This window comes from Equus przewalskii, chromosome 6 (assembly GCF_037783145.1).
Source record: "Equus przewalskii isolate Varuska chromosome 6, EquPr2, whole genome shotgun sequence".
NCBI lineage: Eukaryota > Metazoa > Chordata > Mammalia > Perissodactyla > Equidae > Equus > Equus przewalskii.
In genome coordinates, this window is record NC_091836.1 from 25,393,463 (window position 1) to 25,412,145 (window position 18,683).

Sequence of the window (18,683 nt, forward strand, 5' to 3'; positions counted from 1 at the left end):
TAACAATGTAGGTCCTGAGAGATTTTCCTAAGAAAAATACTATCTTCCTGTGCCATCAGTTTTATCTGAGAATCATCATTCCTGCTACTCCTAACAGACCATTTTTACTAAGGTATTCATGGTCATTTATAAAGCTTATCTTCCCTCTTTCAGAGTTCCAACGTGGCACTAATTATGTCTCAGTCTGCTCAGAGTTCACCTGTCTCTGCTGATTACATTGATGCCCAGTGGGTAACTGGCCGCAATAAAAACATCGTGTCAAGTTTGCCAGTGTGAGCTGACGGCAAGATTTAGTAACAGTACATTTATGAACTTAATTTCCTCCGAATCTCACTGCTTCTCAACCTTCCCAATAAGACTGCTTTTCATAGTCCTCCCAAAAAGATCAAAATAAAATAAGCTCTAGCAATTGGTGGTGGCTTTGAAAGTGTGGCCCGCGAACTTGGGGATAGCTAAGATTTTTAGTCATCAAGATATTCATAGAAGATAATCATCTTCATCTAGCAAAGTGTCATTCCCTTCTGCTTCCAGGCTTACTTGGGTTCAATTTTGTGAAGTTTTCTTGGCCAGGAAGGTTAAACTTGTTTTTATTTCTTCAAGAGAATGAATTAGAAATGTAACAAAGATCTAGCAAAAGAGTTTGCCTTCAGAATACTGCAAGAATGAGTTCTCAAGCACAACATTCAAGAGGATGCAACATCTCTGTTCTAGCATTCACAAAGGGATGTATCTTCCTCCATATCCAAGCTCACTGTTCAGTGGTAACATAATAGGAAATGCTCATTCTTTGAAGGTGATGGGTTATTAAAGGTCAAGTCAATTGAAACAGCTACAAATCCTCCTATTTCCAGTTGGTCTTCTGAGAGCTTCACCACCTTCCAGGTTTCAAGTTCAATTTCATCTCTGAGTCAACATCTAGAATCCTGAGAATAAACCGCAGATGATAAACATGTCTACAAGGTAATGGGAAAGAAGAACCTTATATTGCCCTGGGCACTGCTTAGAGCAAGGAGCTGAGAAGATGTAAGTTCAGGATGCTATTTAAAGCCTTGATGCTAGTCACCATCACTGTAAGATTAGTGAGAGGGTGCCTGTCCGATGAGCCTCAAGGAGCTCACATAGCTCATGTGGCTACTCACCGATGCTGATCAGGTACCAGGTGAGGGGGCCAGACCCGGGAACGGAAAGGCTGCTGTCCTAGCTGCCGTTGTAGGTCCGGTGGGATCTCAGCTGTAGGGTTGGTCATGGCCAGTGTATGTCTTTTGGACCTATTTGCCAAGTACCTGCAACAAGCAGGAGCACATTTCATAGTAAAAAAGACAGACAGGAATACTCCTCAGCAAGAAGCATTAGAAGTTAATCCAAAGCACTCAGAAAGAAATAGTGCCGGAGCTCAAAAAGGGCTCGAGGGCAAACAGATCCCTGACTGGATGAAAGTGAAACATGTCCAACAAAAGTTGGCCAACCATTGAAGCAGCTGAATTTTGGACCTAAGAGTAGCCACTGAAAAGAAGAGAGAAAGCAGATGCAGCAAACAAAGAGGATCAATTTTCCTTACTCCATTCCACTCAGCAGAAGAACTTATTTTCTACTTGTTAATTTTATTCCTCTTTTCCCTCCAAATTTCCAAAAATATAAGTCAGAGGAAACGAGCCCTAAGGATTATTCCTAGAGATCAGCCAAAGGAGATGTTCAGAAGAGTTTCACATACGTCTCTCGATCCCATTGGCCCCCAGGTTTTGAGACTGTCCTCACTACAAGTCACAGAAAATAGATCCTTCCATTCGGGGATAGTACATTCCAAAACCCCCCCTTCCCTCATGCCTCATCATCTTAACTCAACCATCAGAGAAGAAAACTGACGTTGTTCCCAGGGAACCAACATTCTCTAGAGGATGAAGAAATGAAACCACGTGAAATGTTGAGAACTGTTTTTAGGAGGACAAAAAGGCAAGCCAAGAAAACAGAAGTTTCAAAAGCTGAAGGGTTGACAAGCCGCTGGATTTTACTCCGCAGATCTTTCAGATCCGCCACCTAGTCAATGTCATTAACAAGGTCTCAGCCCCCCTTCGTCTGGTTGGTGACTTCCTCCACCACTGCTGCTCTCTCGGGCATGCATAAAAGCAGCAGTATTCCTGTTCATTACATCAAAACTGATGGGCATTCTACCCTTTAAATGTTGGTCTAAAAAAGAAATAAGGTGGAGCCGGAGGAAGTAAAGTCTAAGACAAAGAAGATAAAATGAAATATTGCTAACGAGGTAATTAAGGTAGGAAGGCAGTAAGTTTCCTAATTTCTCTCTCCATCATGACACCAGCAGGGCCCATTTGCAACTTTACATACCCTGTTATCAGCAAACTATAGAAACGACAGCATCAAGAGAAAAAAAAGTCACTGCAATTCTTCTTCTATTGGCTAAGCTGTAGAAGGAGCTGGCCCACCTGCCAACACCCCTGTTCTCCACTGTTCTTTCCACATGGGCCCAGCTTCTTTTTGAACAGCAGCTCTCAGAGAGCTCCTTGGGTGGGAAGAGAGTACTGGCCAGCAACCGTCAGGTTCTTAAAAAGTGGTCTTGTTTCATTCTTAACTGTTTTGCTCATTTAAGCTAAAAACAGTTAACAGGCTGTAGAGTAATTAGTGGTATGTAAACTTGCCAAAGAGTAAGCCATTAGTGGTTAAATATTCATTTGATAAAGACACCCAAAGTTTCCCCAAGAGCCCATGAAAACCATTTTATTTCAACTTCCCTCAAGGAAAAAACATATAATTTTGAAGAACACCTGTATTTCTGGGAAAATACATGCTGGATTCTGGTCAAACCCCCCCTCCCCGGAAAATAAGAAAGACAAACTCCCACAAGGAGGCATGCATGGAGCTGAGGACCACGGCTAACGAAACTGAGGTAAAATGGACAGTACAGCATGCCTGATGGTCACTGCCGTTTTCTGTGAATCAGGCATCTCTCAACAAGTTTCTGCAAACAATGGATATGTGCATCTGTCCCTGGCCCGAATCCCATATTCTTTTTTCAATATCTCTTTGTTGGTACAAGGGGATAGAAGAAGCATACAGCAAACAGTACAAGAGGTATTCCCATTCTCCTGGAAAGGAAGAGTCCATGCCAGAGGTCCATGGCCAGACTAGCTAGGATCACTGTCATCCCAAATCTCCAATTCCTTTTCAGTAAACAGTTCTTGGCAGGTAGGAGCAGGCTTTGTGCCTTGCGTATACTATCAGAGTTGCAATATGAAGGCAGGGGGCAAGGAAGGAAGGAGGGAGGAGAGAAAAAGTTCTTATGGTTATTGCTGTCACTGAGGGGACTTCCAATGGCGCTTACAGAAATGAAATTGTCTGGATAGTCTTCTGTTACTTCCATGTGGGGAGGAACATGCCATCTGGCTTGAGCAAAGAGACCACACAAATGTTGAAGCTGCACTGCACCACCTCCTTGGGCAGAGGTGACTTTTCGTTGGTTGCAGGGGGAGCCTGCCCAAGGACGTTCTGCAAGCACTGCCAGATGCCACATTACCTCTGCACAGCCTCCTGATCTGGCTCCCCATCCGAGCTCTCCTCGTCCACAGGGGTAACTGCTGGCACTGCCTGAAGAAAGACATGAAGGAAAAACTCAAGGTAGTGCTTCTTCTGTAATCTCTCTCATTCTAGAAACCGGACTTGGGGCAGGCCTTGCTGTCAATTTTCTTACTTACAAAACTTTTCTAGGAGCCCTGGGTTATTCAGAGCTTTCCTATACCTTTTTATTTTTCCATTTTTACCTTGCTCAGGTGATTTTAATTTGGATTTCTTCCTCTGATTCATCTTCATTCATTCATTTATTCATCCAACAAATAGCTGAATGCCTACTATGCTCCAGGACAAAATGTGAACGAACAGATATAGTTCCTGCCCTCATTTTACAGTCTAGTAGAGGATAGAGACAAGTAAACAGACAACTACAAAATAGCAAGTCCTCTAACAGGGCACTTGAGAATTGAGGAAGGCATCCTGGAGGAAGTGACACCTAACCTGAGGCCTGAAGGATGAATAGGAGCTGGCCAAGCAAAGAGAGAAAGAGGTCCCAAGCCTCTGATGTTTCTAGACTGAGAGAAAAAGAGATGGTCTGCAGGTATCTGAGGACCTGAAAACAAAGTAGAAGGTTGTTTACTTGGAATGTCTAGGAACTGACCTGTTGTTTCATATTAATGTTATTTTCAGAGTTTAGATACCTTTAAGTCCAGAAAAGCAAAATGGTTTTTTTTTAAAGTACATAACACACAATTGTGTAGTTGCAATTCAATGCTTTTAAAGAGCTGTTACCCACCAAAACATATAAGTGAAATGAGACCACCACAATGCACGCATTACTGTGATTCTTCCCATCTGCATATGGACTGGAATGCTGTGCATCCTTGATAGCTACTCACAGCCTGGTGGCTCACATAATCAGCGTGTCTCAGGCACTAGAGTAAAAACCATACTTCAATTATTACAAAAGAGCATTTTTTTAATGGACAATAATTATAAAACAAAACAAAAAAAACTTTTGGAATAATTCCATTGTTTGAATGCTTCTGGGGTTTCCAGATCCCTTACTACAGCTCTATAAGGCTGGAGTAAACAGGGTTAGGCAGGAAGTGGCTGTAGATGAGGCAGGAGAAAAACACTGTGGCCAGTTATAAATAGTCTTGAATACCACATTAAGAAGTTCACTTTTTCTTCCTTTATTTTTTCTGAGGAAAATTAGCCCTGAGCTAACATCCATGCCCATCTTAGTCTACTTAATATATGGGACACCTGCCACAGCATGGCTTGACAAGCGGTGCCATGTCCGCATCTGGGATCTGAACCAGCAAACCCCGGGCCACCAAAGTGACTCCCTAGAGGATTTTAAGCTTGGACACGATGTTACAAGATTTATATTTTAGAAAGCTAGCTTGCTTTAGTTGCAGTGTGGAAAGGGCTGGTGGCAGGCACTGGGAGACAGGCCTGGAAGCAAGGAAGCCATTAGGGGGCCATTGTATTCATCTAGGCAAAGGATGACAGTGGCCTGAGTTAAGGAAAGGGCAGTGGAGATAGACAGAAGGAAAATATTTACTTCACAAGCAATGGATAGCTGATTTGATATAGGAAATAGGGAGAGGGAAGAGTTAAAGATAAAATCCACATTCCTAGCTTGTGTAACTAGGAGAATGACAGTGCCATTCACTGTAACCCAGGAGGAAAAATAGGTTTCATAGTGTCAGGATAAATTCATTCTGGGACATGTCAAATGAAAATTGTGAGTACTTTTAGGATAACCAACTAAATCTGTGCAGTAGGCAATCATATACAGAAGTATGGAACTCAGAAGAGCCTTCTGGGCTGCAGAATCACCTGGTCATTGAACTACGGGAGTGGACAAGATCATCCAGAGAGAGCATGTAAAATGAGATGGAAATAGGGCCTAAGTTAAATTCCAGGTTTCACCAACTTCAAGGAACAAGCAGAAGGGAACCCGAAAAGGAAAGACAGGACAAAAACAAGGAGAATGTGGTATCACAGGGGCCAAAGGAAGACAATATTTCAAGGAGAAGAACAGCCAACAGTGACTAATACAGTTGGGAGGTTCAGAAAGATAAAGATTAAAAATGCCCACTGGATTTATCAACAAAGGCTTGTCGGTAACCTTGGCAAAAACAGTTACAGTGGACAAAATAAGTCACTCCACCTCCCAGAAAGCTCTTCCTGATCTTTTATAACGACACTGACCCTGCCCTTCCCTGAATGCCTCTGCCACCTACCAGGCCATGGTGCTCACTCTGGCACTTCACCACATACAGTTTTTTACTATTATTCCAATACCTCACGTCTGTTGATCCTGTCTTCCCATATTATAAGCTCGGTGAGGCCAAGAACCATGACTCTAACTCTTTCCTTTTCCTGGCAGCAGTGTTACTGAAAGTGTGGCCCATGGACCTATACCAGTCCACAAACTTTTGTTACCAACTCCTGATAAGGTTAAGTACAGAAATAGAGAATAAGCTTTTAGAAATTTTTATAGCAGTTTAACAGAGAAATTTTGCCTGTTGAATTGAATAAAACATTTAGCCATGTATTTCATATGTCTTAAAAATTTCATTTCTCTAATAATTCACTTTTATTGTATTAATCGATGATGGATTGAAAGGGAAAAAAGAGTCCTCAACTAGAGATACGTTAAGAGGACTGCCCTGAAACACCTAGTGAGGGCTATGGATATCATTAGTACCCAATCTCATGGTGCTATGAGATTCACTGACTGACTGACTGATTGAATGAAGGAATTTACCTACGACAGGAAAACAACCAGAAATAAACAGAACCCAGGGGAGGAAAAGAATCTTTGAATGTGATTGTCATATAAAAAAGATGGGACTGAGAGACACCAACTGACTAGGTTAGAGCTTGTGAAAGCCAAATAATCAAGTAATCCAGGTTACACCAGAAATGTGCGGTAGGGTTAATCAACAGACAAAGTGTTGGTGAGAAGGTAATTTGGGAAACCAGTCTAAAAAAGCAATTAATTCCAGAGAAAACTGTTAGATTCCACTGCCCTCCAGCAGGGAAAAGCTATCTGGGAGAAGGCTAGGAGCTGGGCTCCCACTCCTCCGCCTCAGCGCCGGGAGGACTACAGCTGTACTTAACGAGGGTGTCTGTAAGGGGCCCACCGAAGATGAAGCTCTCCAGGAGCAGGCTTTAGTGTAGAAATTATTTGGTTAAGTAAAGAAGTCAGCCAAAAGTTAAGACCAGAAAATTCTACTAGCCTGAAGAAAATGGGAACACATTATGCATCATAAGCTTAGAGAAAGGAAATTCAGACACTTAGGTTGGAGACCCTGGGTTTCCAAGCCTAGGCCTACAACCTCTTGATCAAAAGCCTCTGAAAAAGTAATTTGGGCTTGGGGCTGGCCCCATGGCCGAGTGGTTAAGTTCGCGCGCTCCGCTGCAGGCGGCCCAGTGTTTCGTTGGTTCAAATCCTGGGCGTGGACATGGCACTGCTCAACAAACCACGCTGAGGCAGTGTCCCACATGCCACAACTAGAAGGACCCACAACGAAGAATATACAACTATGTACCGGGGGGCTTTGGGGAGAAAAATGAAAAAAATAAAATCTTAAAAAAAAAAATAATAATTTGGGCTCTGTGCTGCTACTCACTGGTGTCATGGTGACAAGAGGAGAGGGTCCCCGTGGGCGCTTCAGCAGCTGCTGGGCATGTAGCTGGATGTTGGCTCCTCCATCTGATGCCCTCCGGCCAAGGGGGCCCATTCCATTCAGCAGCTGTAGGGTGGGCGGCTGTAACAGGGACTGCTCCTGTCAGGAGCAGAGCGGGAAGGATGGACTGGTGAGTTGGGGGGAAAAGGAAGAGAGAAAACAGCAGTTCTCTAATCTACTGAAATTAAGGGATCCTTTGGTTGTGATATACGCTAGTGAAGTCTTCCCTCTCACCCTAGCCGCTATACAAGTGAAATCACGCTGCCCTATACGGACCTCCTTAAGTCCTGGGGAAGGTCCCTCACAGTCTCTCAAAGGAAGCTCAAATGTGTTTCCTCTGAGGCAAGCCCTCTCCCACATCCAGATACCTTGTACTCAAGCTGCCCAGTTGGTTGCAAATTTTGCATGGGCAACAGGTTGTGCATGAAGTTCATGTTAGGGGCCACCTGCAGGAACGGGGCCTGCGGGCTGACTCCAGGAAAGCCAGGTAGGAGCTTCTGCAGGTCTTCCATAACTTCCGTGCTGATAGGAAACAGGACGACAGAGAAGTCTGGTTAATATTCTTACTCCAAAGTGCTTATATCCTCAAACTGATGAAACTGATAAGTTCAGTACAATTTAGGTTTTTTTTACTTTCCTCCTACATTTGTATTTCTCTCTAAGATCCCAAAGCAAGTGGAAGCGTAGTGTGTGAAATCTGGCTCTCTGCCATTATACTATTTCGGACTAGGGATCGCTGTTCTTCACTGACCACTCAAGAAAAACCAACAGCTCTGAGCCAAGAGGAAACACTGGCTCCAGTCCAGTTCAGGTTTTCAAAGCCTGGAGGTGAATAGCAAGTTTTAGAGGACACAGGCCATCCATTAAAACAATGGCTGCCTGAAGTAGCAACTGATTCCCCAGGGAAAGAATGCAATTACTTCTGTTGGTGCTGCTAGGCCAGATAAGGAGGGGATACACAGGGCTGTCATGCTCCAACAGTAGGGTTCACAGCATACTTTAAAATAAAGAGATCTTCCACTAACAGAGCGACACAGGACTCCACCCCTTTGCAGCTGACACAGTCTTTGGAGCCAGAATGGTCCCTTATTGCCTGTTAGATCGTGGGCTGAGAACTAGAACATAAAGCCAGCAAATCAGCAGGCCCGGGAGGCATTTTTGGAAATCCCTCAGAGAAAAGAGGTATTTATAAGAAAACTAGCTTTGCCCCTAGTTGACTTTCAAGAGAACTCTTGCCACAACCTTCTCTTCCCTACTCAGTCAGGGAAATATCCAGAAAATTGGTAAGGCTGTTTTTAATGTCAAGAGTCTTCAAATGTAGAACAAAAACGGAGAGAGCTGGCCTTCAGAACCTTTCTCCAGTGTGAGAGCATCAGGGAACATTCTGAAGGGCTGTTTGGGGAAAACACTTTGGGAAACTGCTACTTATCCTGAGTGTTTTTGGACTCTTGTTCACTTAATTTAATTTTTAACATATATAAATTACATCATATAATTTGCCCTCACCTTCTAGATGAGTTTTGCATTAGAACATGTGGAAATGTGTATGGTGATGGATTGTAATTAGTCTTTGGGTGGTGAACATGAGGTAATCTACACAGAAATAGAAATATAATGATGCACACCCGAAGTTTTTATACAATGGTTATAAACCAATGTTACCTCAATTAAAAAAAAAAGAACATGTGGCAAACAACATCTTTAAAAGCTGTCAAACACAGAAAATTAAGGGGTACTTTCATATAACTTAGATCAGAAGACCTCAATCTTTGTGGGCAAAGATGCTACCATGCTTCACCGATTGGCTGATGGTGGCTATTGGCCCGCCATCCATTAGGGACAGCTCTGTAATTCTTTAGTCAAATCAAGTCTGATCTACCAGGAACCCTGAACTGGGTTAAAAATATGTCTTGCCCACTGGATTAGGTCTCATCTAGGAGACACAATGAAGTAGGAAAAATTGCCACGGTAGGAACTCAAAGTCAGGTGGGGATTCTTTGCCCTGGTGTTATAAGGGCTGTTGGCCAGATACTCACCGTGGGTCAGCCACACCCACTGTGTGCCTCCTCATTGACAAATAGCGGACCAACGCTTCAGGGGAAGGCTCTTCACCCTCATCACTGTCCAAGTTCACTGCTCCATCCGGCTGAGGTGGAGGGAAACAATCAAATTCGAAATAAGAAGTAAGGAAAGGAAGCAAGGCTATGGGAAAGAAAGCGGTTTCAGCTGACAACTATCAGAGGCTGCTACTTGCCTCCACAATTTGGTTCTCTGGGTTGATCAGCTGCACCTGGGGAACACTGATGTTCATCGTGGTACCAGCCTGTTCGGCCTGGAAAGGAGTACATACGCATATAGACACACCTTAAAAACTAGAGGGAAATAATGATAGTCTTCCAAAGTATTCTTGATCACTAGTCTATATGTTTCTACCTCTGACTCTTTGGTCCCTCTGCACTGAGACACTACAACGAGGAAGTATTCTTTATAGAGGACAGTTTCTTTCAATGATTTGCTGTTTCTTAGAAAAAAAGTAACTATTGTTGCCCATCCCAAGTACTGAAATACCCTTCCATCCTCTCTGTCAAAGAAGGTTCAGATCTTTGCTTGACCTCAGACAAAGGAAAAGATGACAGATGCGAGGGGACAGAGGTGAGGAAGAACAAGAAGCTCTCTCCCGACTTAGCGTTGGTAAGCAATGGGTAACACTTCTCACCCCGCCAGCCCCCAGTGTTACTGTCCTGAATCAGGTCACCAGAGTCATTACCCACCTGGATACTGACCGGGGCTTGAAAGGCCATGGCTCGGGGCATGCTAGGAGGTGCTCCGACACGCAGGGTTTTGTGTCTCTTATGTCGATCACACAGCAGGCTATAGATTGCACTATAGTGATCATAGGCATCTGATCTTAACGACTACCGAGAGAGAAAAGAGTGAAAAACCCTGGTGAAGTGGTATGTCAATGACCAAAACCCTTTCAATAGTAACATCAGAAGACCAAAACACCTTCTTTCCAAGGGCAGAGAGGGGCAGAGGAAGAACAGGAGGAAAACAGAAAGATCCAACTTCCCAGGGAGGAGAAAAAACAGAGAAGGCAGGACAGAGGGGGAGAATGGCTACACCTCACTTTGTTCTCTACTCCTTGAGAGATACCTGTAGTGTCCGCTCTTTGTCCAGTCCCATGTCCTCCATGGCTAGGAGGACATCCTCATTCAGGGGGTCCATTTGTCTTTCTTCCTTTAGTTGTTGGCATTCAGCTATTAACTGTAACATAAAAAAAGGCAAGCTACCAAACCCCTCATTAACCACGTCTACATGGCATATCATATATAATGAACAAGCTGTTCCATGGCCTCTAGCTTGGGATATTTTTGGCCTCAGATAAAGCCTAAGCAAGACAGTCCCAGGTACTTAGCTGTCAGCAGACAAGATCCCCATTTTCCTGAGCTCCTTGGGGTACCTGGGATGGACATAACGGTTTAAACAAAGGTATGCCACAGGAGCCATTGAACTGAGCACACTAAGACAAGAAGAAGGAGACATCCCCACGGTGGGTGAGCTGCAGAATTGTGGGCTGTACTTTCTCAAAAGCCAAGAAGGGACTATGATTTGGGGACAAGTGGTAGGGAACTGGTATCCCTATTCTCCAACAACTCAGCTGGTTTTACAATTCCCTCGTGCTTACTTCACTGGCTGCTTTAGTATTACACATCAGTCTGTTCCGAGTGTTTTCAGGTCCCGGCCTGATTACGATCTTGTGCAAAAGAGACTGCAGTAGCTCTGAGCGGAGTCCCCTGAGGAAAGTGGTGCCCAGCTCACCCTGTCAAAGTTGGGATCGGTGTCCCCTAGCTTCATCCACTTGTGCTTGCAGATCTGCTCCATAGAGAGGCGCTTGTTCGGGTCTAACACCAGCATGTGGCGGATCAAGTGCTCACACTCTGCAACAGACAAAGAGCCTGCCTTCAACCTCTGAGAGGGAGGCGCCGCTGGGGCTGAGGAACTGGAGGCAAAGTGAGCAGGCAGATTTTCAAGCTCCTTGCTTCTAGTTTGTCTCTCTTGCTCCTTGCTCCTTACCTATGTCATTGCTTATTCCAGTAGGGACTGGGCAAAGGTAGAAAGAGGTGAAGAAAAGTGAAATTCAAACCTGGTAGTTGGGTTAATACCTTCACTAAAAGTCTGACCAGAAACGGTCTAGGAATAAGCCATGGATTTCATTTATTTACATTATGTATGGCCCCATTTAATACAGTTAATGAAGAACTGAATGTCCTCTAAAGAGATTCAGTATCTTACAAGGTTCTCAAAATATTCAGTTCTGTCCTCCTATATGTATTACCATGTGCGTACTAATGCTTTTGGCTTAAGTGTCCAAAAGCTCTCTTCAAAAGTCAGAATTTAAACTTCTGATTGTCCAAGGTGTCGGGGAGAAAGGCACAGGCACAGGATGCCTCCCTACCACACACTGGGACTCTGCTAGCCTTATTTATCATTTTCTCAATGTTGTTTAAACATTAACAGGTGCATACAACTGGGCTCCAAGCTACACAGATTCAGATCAATAGATATTTTTCTCTGGGAGCTCATACTATGTATTATATAGCAGAAAAAACAATGCATTCACAATCGAGAAACCTACATTCTTTTTTTTTTTTTGAGGAAGATTAGCCCTGAGCTAACTGCTGCCAATCCTCCTCTTTTTGCTGAGGAAGACTGGCCCTGAGCTAACATCCATGCCCATCTTCCTCTACTTTATATGTGGGATGCCTACCACAGCACGCGTGCCAAGCGGTGCCATGTCTGCACCTGGGATCCAAAACAGTGAACCCTGAGCTGCCAAAGCGGAACGTGTGGACATAACCGCTGCACCACTGGGCCGGCCTGAGAAACCTATATTCTGATTCCGAAATCACCCTCTATTTCTAAGTTTTCTCATCTGTAAACTGGGGGTATTGCGGGTAATGTGGGAGTAGCACTTGTGATGAAAGTGGTGATGAGGATGACAACCGCAGTATGAACAGATACTCTTCAGAGCACTTTACAAATGATCATTCTCTCATTTAACCCTCACAGCAATCCTAGGAGGAAGGTACAATCATCAATGCCATTTTAGAGATGGTAAAAATTAGGCACAGAGAAGTCAAGAAACTTGTCCAAGGTCACATGGTAAGTCAGATATCAAACCAGACAGCCTGGCTCTTCAGCTGGTGCTCCTAACCACATGCTCTACTGCCTCCGTGCTGCACAGAGCTGTGGGCAGGATCCAAGCTCCTGAACCATTAATCCAACACTTCATCCACACCACCATCAACTCTTTGCTTACACTACTGCAAAATCTCTTCCCTGGTCTTTCTGCCACCACTCTTGCTCCTTTACAGTCTATTCTCCAGAGAGGAGCAGAGGGGATATTTCTAAAACAAAAATCTGAGCATAGCACTACTTTGCCTACGACTTTCCAATCTCTTCCTATAATCTACAGAATACATTCCAAAGTCCTGGGCCTATACGCCCGTGCCTCCGTCTCTGACCTCATCGCCTTCCACACTCTCTTTGGCTCACTGAGCTCCAGCCACACTGGCATTCTTTCTAGTCTGTGCACATGCATAACACGCTCCCAAACAATGGCCTTTACACTTGCTGTTCCTTTAGCTGGAACAGTTGCTCCTTGGACCCTCACGTGGCTGGCATCTTGTTATCTGGGAAAGAGCTTAAATGCCATTTCTTCAGAAAGTTCCTCCCTGTAAATCAATCTAAAGAAGGCCCCCAGTCACTGTCTATTACATCACGCTGATTTTCTTCACACTAAGACTTCTTTGTGAAGTCTTGTTTATTTACTTGTTTATTGTCTAACTCCCCCAACGTAAGGTCCATGTCGTTCTTACCACTGTTTTTAGTACCAAACCTCCAACACCAAAGATGGTTATTACACCTAATGGGAGCTGAATAAATAGCTACTGAATATATGAATAAATATTTACTGAAACTCTAATCAAACAAAATTTTATTTGTGAAAATGCTTTTTAAACTATAAAATTCTCTATAAGATACAGGTTTTAAAAGTAGTCTGTTTCGCTTTTATTACAGTTGTCCTGAAAATAAAACTGGTCAGTGATAATAACAATAACAATAGGGGCTGGCCCCGTGGCCGAGTGGTTAAGTTCGCACGCTCCGCTGCAGGCGGCCCAGTGTTTGTCGGTTCGAATCCTGGGCGCGGACATGGCACTGCTCATCAAACCACGCTGAGGCAGTGTCCCACATGCCACAACTAGAAGCACCCACAACGAAGAATATACAACTATGTACTGGGGGGCTTTGGGGAGAAAAAGGAAAAAAAAATAAAATCTTAAAAAAAACAACAACAATAAATTATTGCTAATTTTAAAAGACCTTTTATATATAAGGCACTGTGCTTACCAACTATTTCATTTAATCTTCACAACAACCCTAAATGAGATACTATTATTAGCCACACTTATAAAAGAAGAAAGTTAACATACTCAACACTGCACAGTAACGGCAGAGCGGGGACTTGAGAGCTACGCTCCTGCCGACCCTTTATACGTCTTCATGGGATATATATTCTGTTTGATCTATTTTCCAGAGTGAATTCAACTCTGCAATCCCACAATTTCTGCATCATTTGGCAAACACCATTCTATATCATCATCTTGAAAGGAATACCAAGAGTAATTAGGACAAATTACTCAATTTTTAATTTATTCTAACTTTAAGAGAACATACAGCAAAGTCCCTATTTCAAAATGATTTTATAGTAGGCATAAATTTGTTCTTGATGATTAAAAGTATATTCAAATGCAATGTGGCTCTTAAAGCCTGTAGTTCCCATATCTCTACAAAATAGAGTAAAAGCCACCTACAACATTAAGCCTTTATTAAAATTATGTTCCCACAGTAGCAAGGCTAGACCCCACAACTGTAGCATCTGTATGGATTATAAATATTGACACACACCTTTATGGTCTGCAATTACTTGAGAGGAAAAAAATGTTCTTAATCTAGAAAGTCACTCAAACTAAAGACCCCCATGTAGGGAGAAAGCCTGGGCCTGATTTGAAAGTTGTGAAATTGTTAAGACCTCTAGATGGCACTCTTCTGTTTTCTTTTGGTTTCCATATAGAATTTAGTGCCTAAAAGGTAACCACATTAGCCTTGAATCAGATGACCAAGGCAGAATGACGCTCAGTTACAGGGTTGCTTTACAACAGAATTTTCAAAGCAATTGTCTTAAAAACAAACAAAAAAATCAACATCACCATAATAAGTCCTGATTAAAAGATGTATCTAATTCAATTTCAAGATCTTGAAACCTCTGTTCAGTCATCCTTAATCATTATTTGGTTTCAGATGCCCTGAAAAATCTCCAGAAAAACATGAACAAGAATTTATACACAAAAATTTGCATATAATTTTAGTCTGTTCAATGAGTCCCAACAGCATGTCATAGCTTCCCTAGATGGCTACGGGCCCCACGTTAAGAACTCCTGGCTGCAGTGGCAACACCTAAAGGACAAGAGCTTTTTATCTTGTGTGCCTTAGATAATAGCCAGCATGCAAAGGAACAGAAAGCTAACACTTTTCATATGTTGCACAGATGGTAAAACACAACAAAATGCAGAAAGCCAGAGTATTATCATCAACGATACTTCCTAAGTGCCATATAGTTCATGAAATTAAATTCAACCTAGGTCTGAATGCACTATTCTACATGAAATATGGAAAGACAGTGAAAATGAAGGGAATAAATGCTCCCAAACCTAATAACACAATTAACCACAGGACAGTCAATTAAAATGAGTGGAAAGAAGACAGGGCCTCAGATCAAAGGGTACAAAACATCAACTTTTCCAGATGCCAAGAAATACTCTATTTTAATGTCTAAAGTGGGCCCATCACTTATTCCTTCCCAAAAGGCAGACACAGCCTTTGATACTGACTGAAACTGAAGCACTTGGGCAATGCAGGAATCTGCTGCTCTGCTCGTGTGTGCCAGAGGAGCGGCTTCCCTTCACAGGCCGCTTTCATCCGCGCCGTGCAAGACGCCAAGCGGTCTCTGCAGTGAAAATCACTGTGGGCCCACGAAACTTGATATGCCGGCAGAATGTTAACGAGAGGATGCGCAGCGAGCCCTGCCCTGGAGCGCGGACAGGCATCTAGACGACTGGAGAGAGAGCTGCTGTATGAGCAGTGTCCTAAAATGGGAATTCAGTGGAGACTGCCAGTGTAATTCCATCTAAGAAGGCCAGGTCTTTAACGTCTTTCTTCTTTTTTGACCTTGATAATAAACAGCTTTCTCTAAGAGGTTAACGCATTCAGCCCAGGGGAAACAGTAAGGGATGGGGAAGGGGAATGAAAAACCAACTTCGAAGTCAACCAAGAGTTAACAGAAGCTCTGTCTCCAGCTTCCAGGCTGGAAGAAGGAACAGAATAATGTAAGAGTTTCCTGACTAAAACTTTGAAAACATGCCACCTAAAGTCAGGTTAAAGGCAATGAGGCTGATGTATCTTGGAGAAGAGAAGGCTAGGCAGGAAAGGTATGCTGGGTGTTCTTCAAGTATCTGAAAGGTTTTTCTAAAGAAGACAAGGCAGATTTATACTGTGCTGCTCCAGGGGCCTGAATTTGGAGTAATTAGGAAGTAACAAGTTCAATTTAGGAAAAACCTTTCTAATTACTAGAGTTGATCCAGATTACCGGATCAGGGTCCTAGGGATCTGAGGAGGGGCCCCTTAGAGAAGTGAGAGGGGGCAGTCAAGTGGGCAGGGCCACACCTGGAGCACAGCAATTTTATCCATTTTATAGATTAATGTTCTGAGTAAGATTTCACTTGAAGAGTTAGGTCCAGAAAGTAACTGGATGGGATGAACTCCAGGTCCCCTCCAACTCTAAAAACCATGTAACTGTGAAAGGAAATGATTTGTCCTGTGAAATAGTGCATTCATTGTCACTAGAAATCTTTAATCAGAGGCTGACATTTGAGATGTCTTTCAAAGGGCTCCCAGCATTAGGAGTGAGAAAGACTGAGAGTCCTTTAAGCACAGGGACTGTGTCTCAAGTGTCTCATGGAGCTGTGTATCCCCAGTGCCTATGATAACACCTAATATCCAGCAAGAGCCGGATCAGATGATTTCCAGTTTCCCCGTGTAGCTTTAGAGTTCTCCGTATCACACAGGACGTACTTACTCACTGATCTTTTCTGAGGTTATACAGAATAATCTGTAAATGAGATTACCACTTGAGGAGACATTGGCATGTGGGTATAGCTATAGCATCAAGGTTATGATACAACAAACCAAAACAACTCCAGGCAGATAAGTCTTCTCCACAAACCCTGTGGAGCCAACTGAAAGTATTAATAACATATCCTTAGCATGTTAAGATAGTGAGAGAAAGAAACACAGAAAATAGTAAAAGACAACACAGGGAAGGAGGGTGTGAAAGATTAATAGAGCACTTCATTCAAAAATATAATTTAATAATAATAACATATTCATTGAGCACGTACATGCTAGGCAAAGTGCTAAACGCTTTAAGTTAATTTAATTTAAGCATTTAATTCACACATCAACCTACTTTATGGATAAAAAAATTACAATCAGAGAAGTTAAGAAACCTGACCAAATAAGAGGCAAAGCAGGATCCAAATTCTGGCCAGTTTTACTCCAAAGCCAGTGTTCTTAACCCATAGAGTACCTGAAATAAATTAACTATTGATGTTTTAGGTAGTAGCCAGTATATCTTAATAAAAACTCAAATCAATTTCATTTCCTCTTCTGTCAGATCAAATGCAAAGTAATCTCCACAGGTTCCAACATTCGAGTCACCTACAGGCCAAGTTAATAAAAAATGGGCTGGGTAAGTTCATGGTCAGAAGGCTATGAACTACCTGGAAAACAATGTTAAGGGGGAACAGCAAATTGGATTAAGATGAATTGAGAAGGCAGGGACATAATGGTGAGGATTAAACACACTACAGAAAAGTGAACTTGGTTCACATACTCCGGCTGTTGCATGGTGATGAAGACTGTGACGGTAGGTTAGAAACAACAGGCTTCCCCAATCAAGGAATCATAGCCAAGGGGAAGGGGTAGACAGAAATTTAGGGCACTGGATTGTCAGATTCATCAGGCCGATCCTAGGATGGAGGGAATGCCAACTGTCTCTCAAACTTTTCATGTGATGCCAAAGTGTGGAACAGGCAAAGCAATCATTTTCAGCTCTGCGGGCAGAGGAGTGGTCTAAAAGAAATTGAGTCATGGATTCTTTCTGACCACATAAAACTGCTTTGAGCTGGTGGAAACAGAAGACGTCTGTGTGCCAGGAGGCATGGGAAGAATGCAAGGAAGAAGCAATTACCCAGCAAATTCATGTTTCTTACAGGTGCCTGGAGGAGGGGTATGGTCTGGTTTCTCATGTGCTCTTTCCAGTCAACACAAGGTGTGTCCAAAGGTAATTCCAAAGCACTTAGCCCAAGAGTTTTTATTTTCAATAATTTTAACAAACTTCTTAATAATGTTTAATTCTCCAGAGCAATTAAAATTTCAAAGCGGGCTCTAGGGGCTGGCCCAGTGGTGTAGCGGTTAAGTTTGCATGTTCCACTTCAGCGGCCCAGGTTTTGTGGGTTCAGATCTTAGGCATAGACCTACACACTGCTCGTCAAGCCATGCTGTGGTAGCATCTCACATACAAAATAGAGGAAGACTGGTACAGATGTTAGCTCAGGGTGAATCTTCCTCAAGTAAGAAGAGGAAAATTGGCAACAGGTGTTAGCTCAGGGCCAATCATCCTCACCAAGCCCCAATCCCCTAAAAAAACCAAAGAGGGTTCTATATTTCTCAAATCTCAAAATCCAAAAAGGAAACAAAATTTAATACATTAATAAATTCCAACACCACCGGTTTCTGCAAATTATCATCAGAATATTCTGAAATAGAAATCAAATTCCTTATAACTAAATACTGTGGCAAACTTTCAGTGGTTGAACACAGAGGCCAAAGGAAGATAGATGGCTTGGAACACTCTGGAAAATAAAGATGGAGCTGAGAAAAGAGCTTCTATTAGGAATCAATAAACTTCTGCTGAGAGGCTCTTTTCTCTTTGGTCTTAAGAGTTTATCAACCTGAAATTGACTGAGAGAAATCAAGTGTTTGACCCATTTGCCTCCATTTATTTGCAAAAGAACACCTATTTCTTGAATTTTCCTTATTTTCAATAGTTTTTCTAGCAAGTTGTGAGGCTGCCAGAACTAAGATTCAGAAATTAGGAGATACTGGCTTAAGGGCTGGGGATGCTAACACTGACCTCTGGCCCCGACCTCGAAAAGACCCTGGCTTGCTACACTGTTATACTACTAGAGGCTGCCCAATTTGCAGTTCACATTTATAAAAATTTGTTGCTTATACTATTATGCCATTATTCAAATATTTTTAAGCCCTAACATC

General features: G+C 42.8%; 1 protein-coding gene across 12 annotated transcripts in view; it reads right to left on the reverse strand.

The window, feature by feature from the left end:
- Positions 1–18,683, reverse strand: part of SIK3 (SIK family kinase 3) — a 241,288-nt gene that overhangs the window by 21,868 nt on the left and 200,737 nt on the right. For 4 of the 12 annotated variants that reach the window (XM_070624904.1, XM_070624898.1, XM_070624909.1 and 1 more), the window contains exons 7-15: positions 11,049–11,167; positions 10,383–10,493; positions 10,001–10,144; positions 9,484–9,561; positions 9,266–9,375; positions 7,598–7,751; positions 7,173–7,328; positions 3,530–3,600; positions 1,140–1,283 (exon numbers count right to left, since the gene is read on the reverse strand). In XM_070624904.1, the coding sequence (XP_070481005.1) occupies positions 1,140–1,283; positions 3,530–3,600; positions 7,173–7,328; positions 7,598–7,751; positions 9,266–9,375; positions 9,484–9,561; positions 10,001–10,144; positions 10,383–10,493; positions 11,049–11,167 (1,087 nt within the window). The remainder of the gene's footprint in view (positions 1–1,139; positions 1,284–3,529; positions 3,601–7,172; positions 7,329–7,597; positions 7,752–9,265; positions 9,376–9,483; positions 9,562–10,000; positions 10,145–10,382; positions 10,494–11,048; positions 11,168–18,683) is intronic. The other 8 variants (XM_070624905.1, XM_070624900.1, XM_070624910.1 and 5 more) reach the window with 4 other exon arrangements.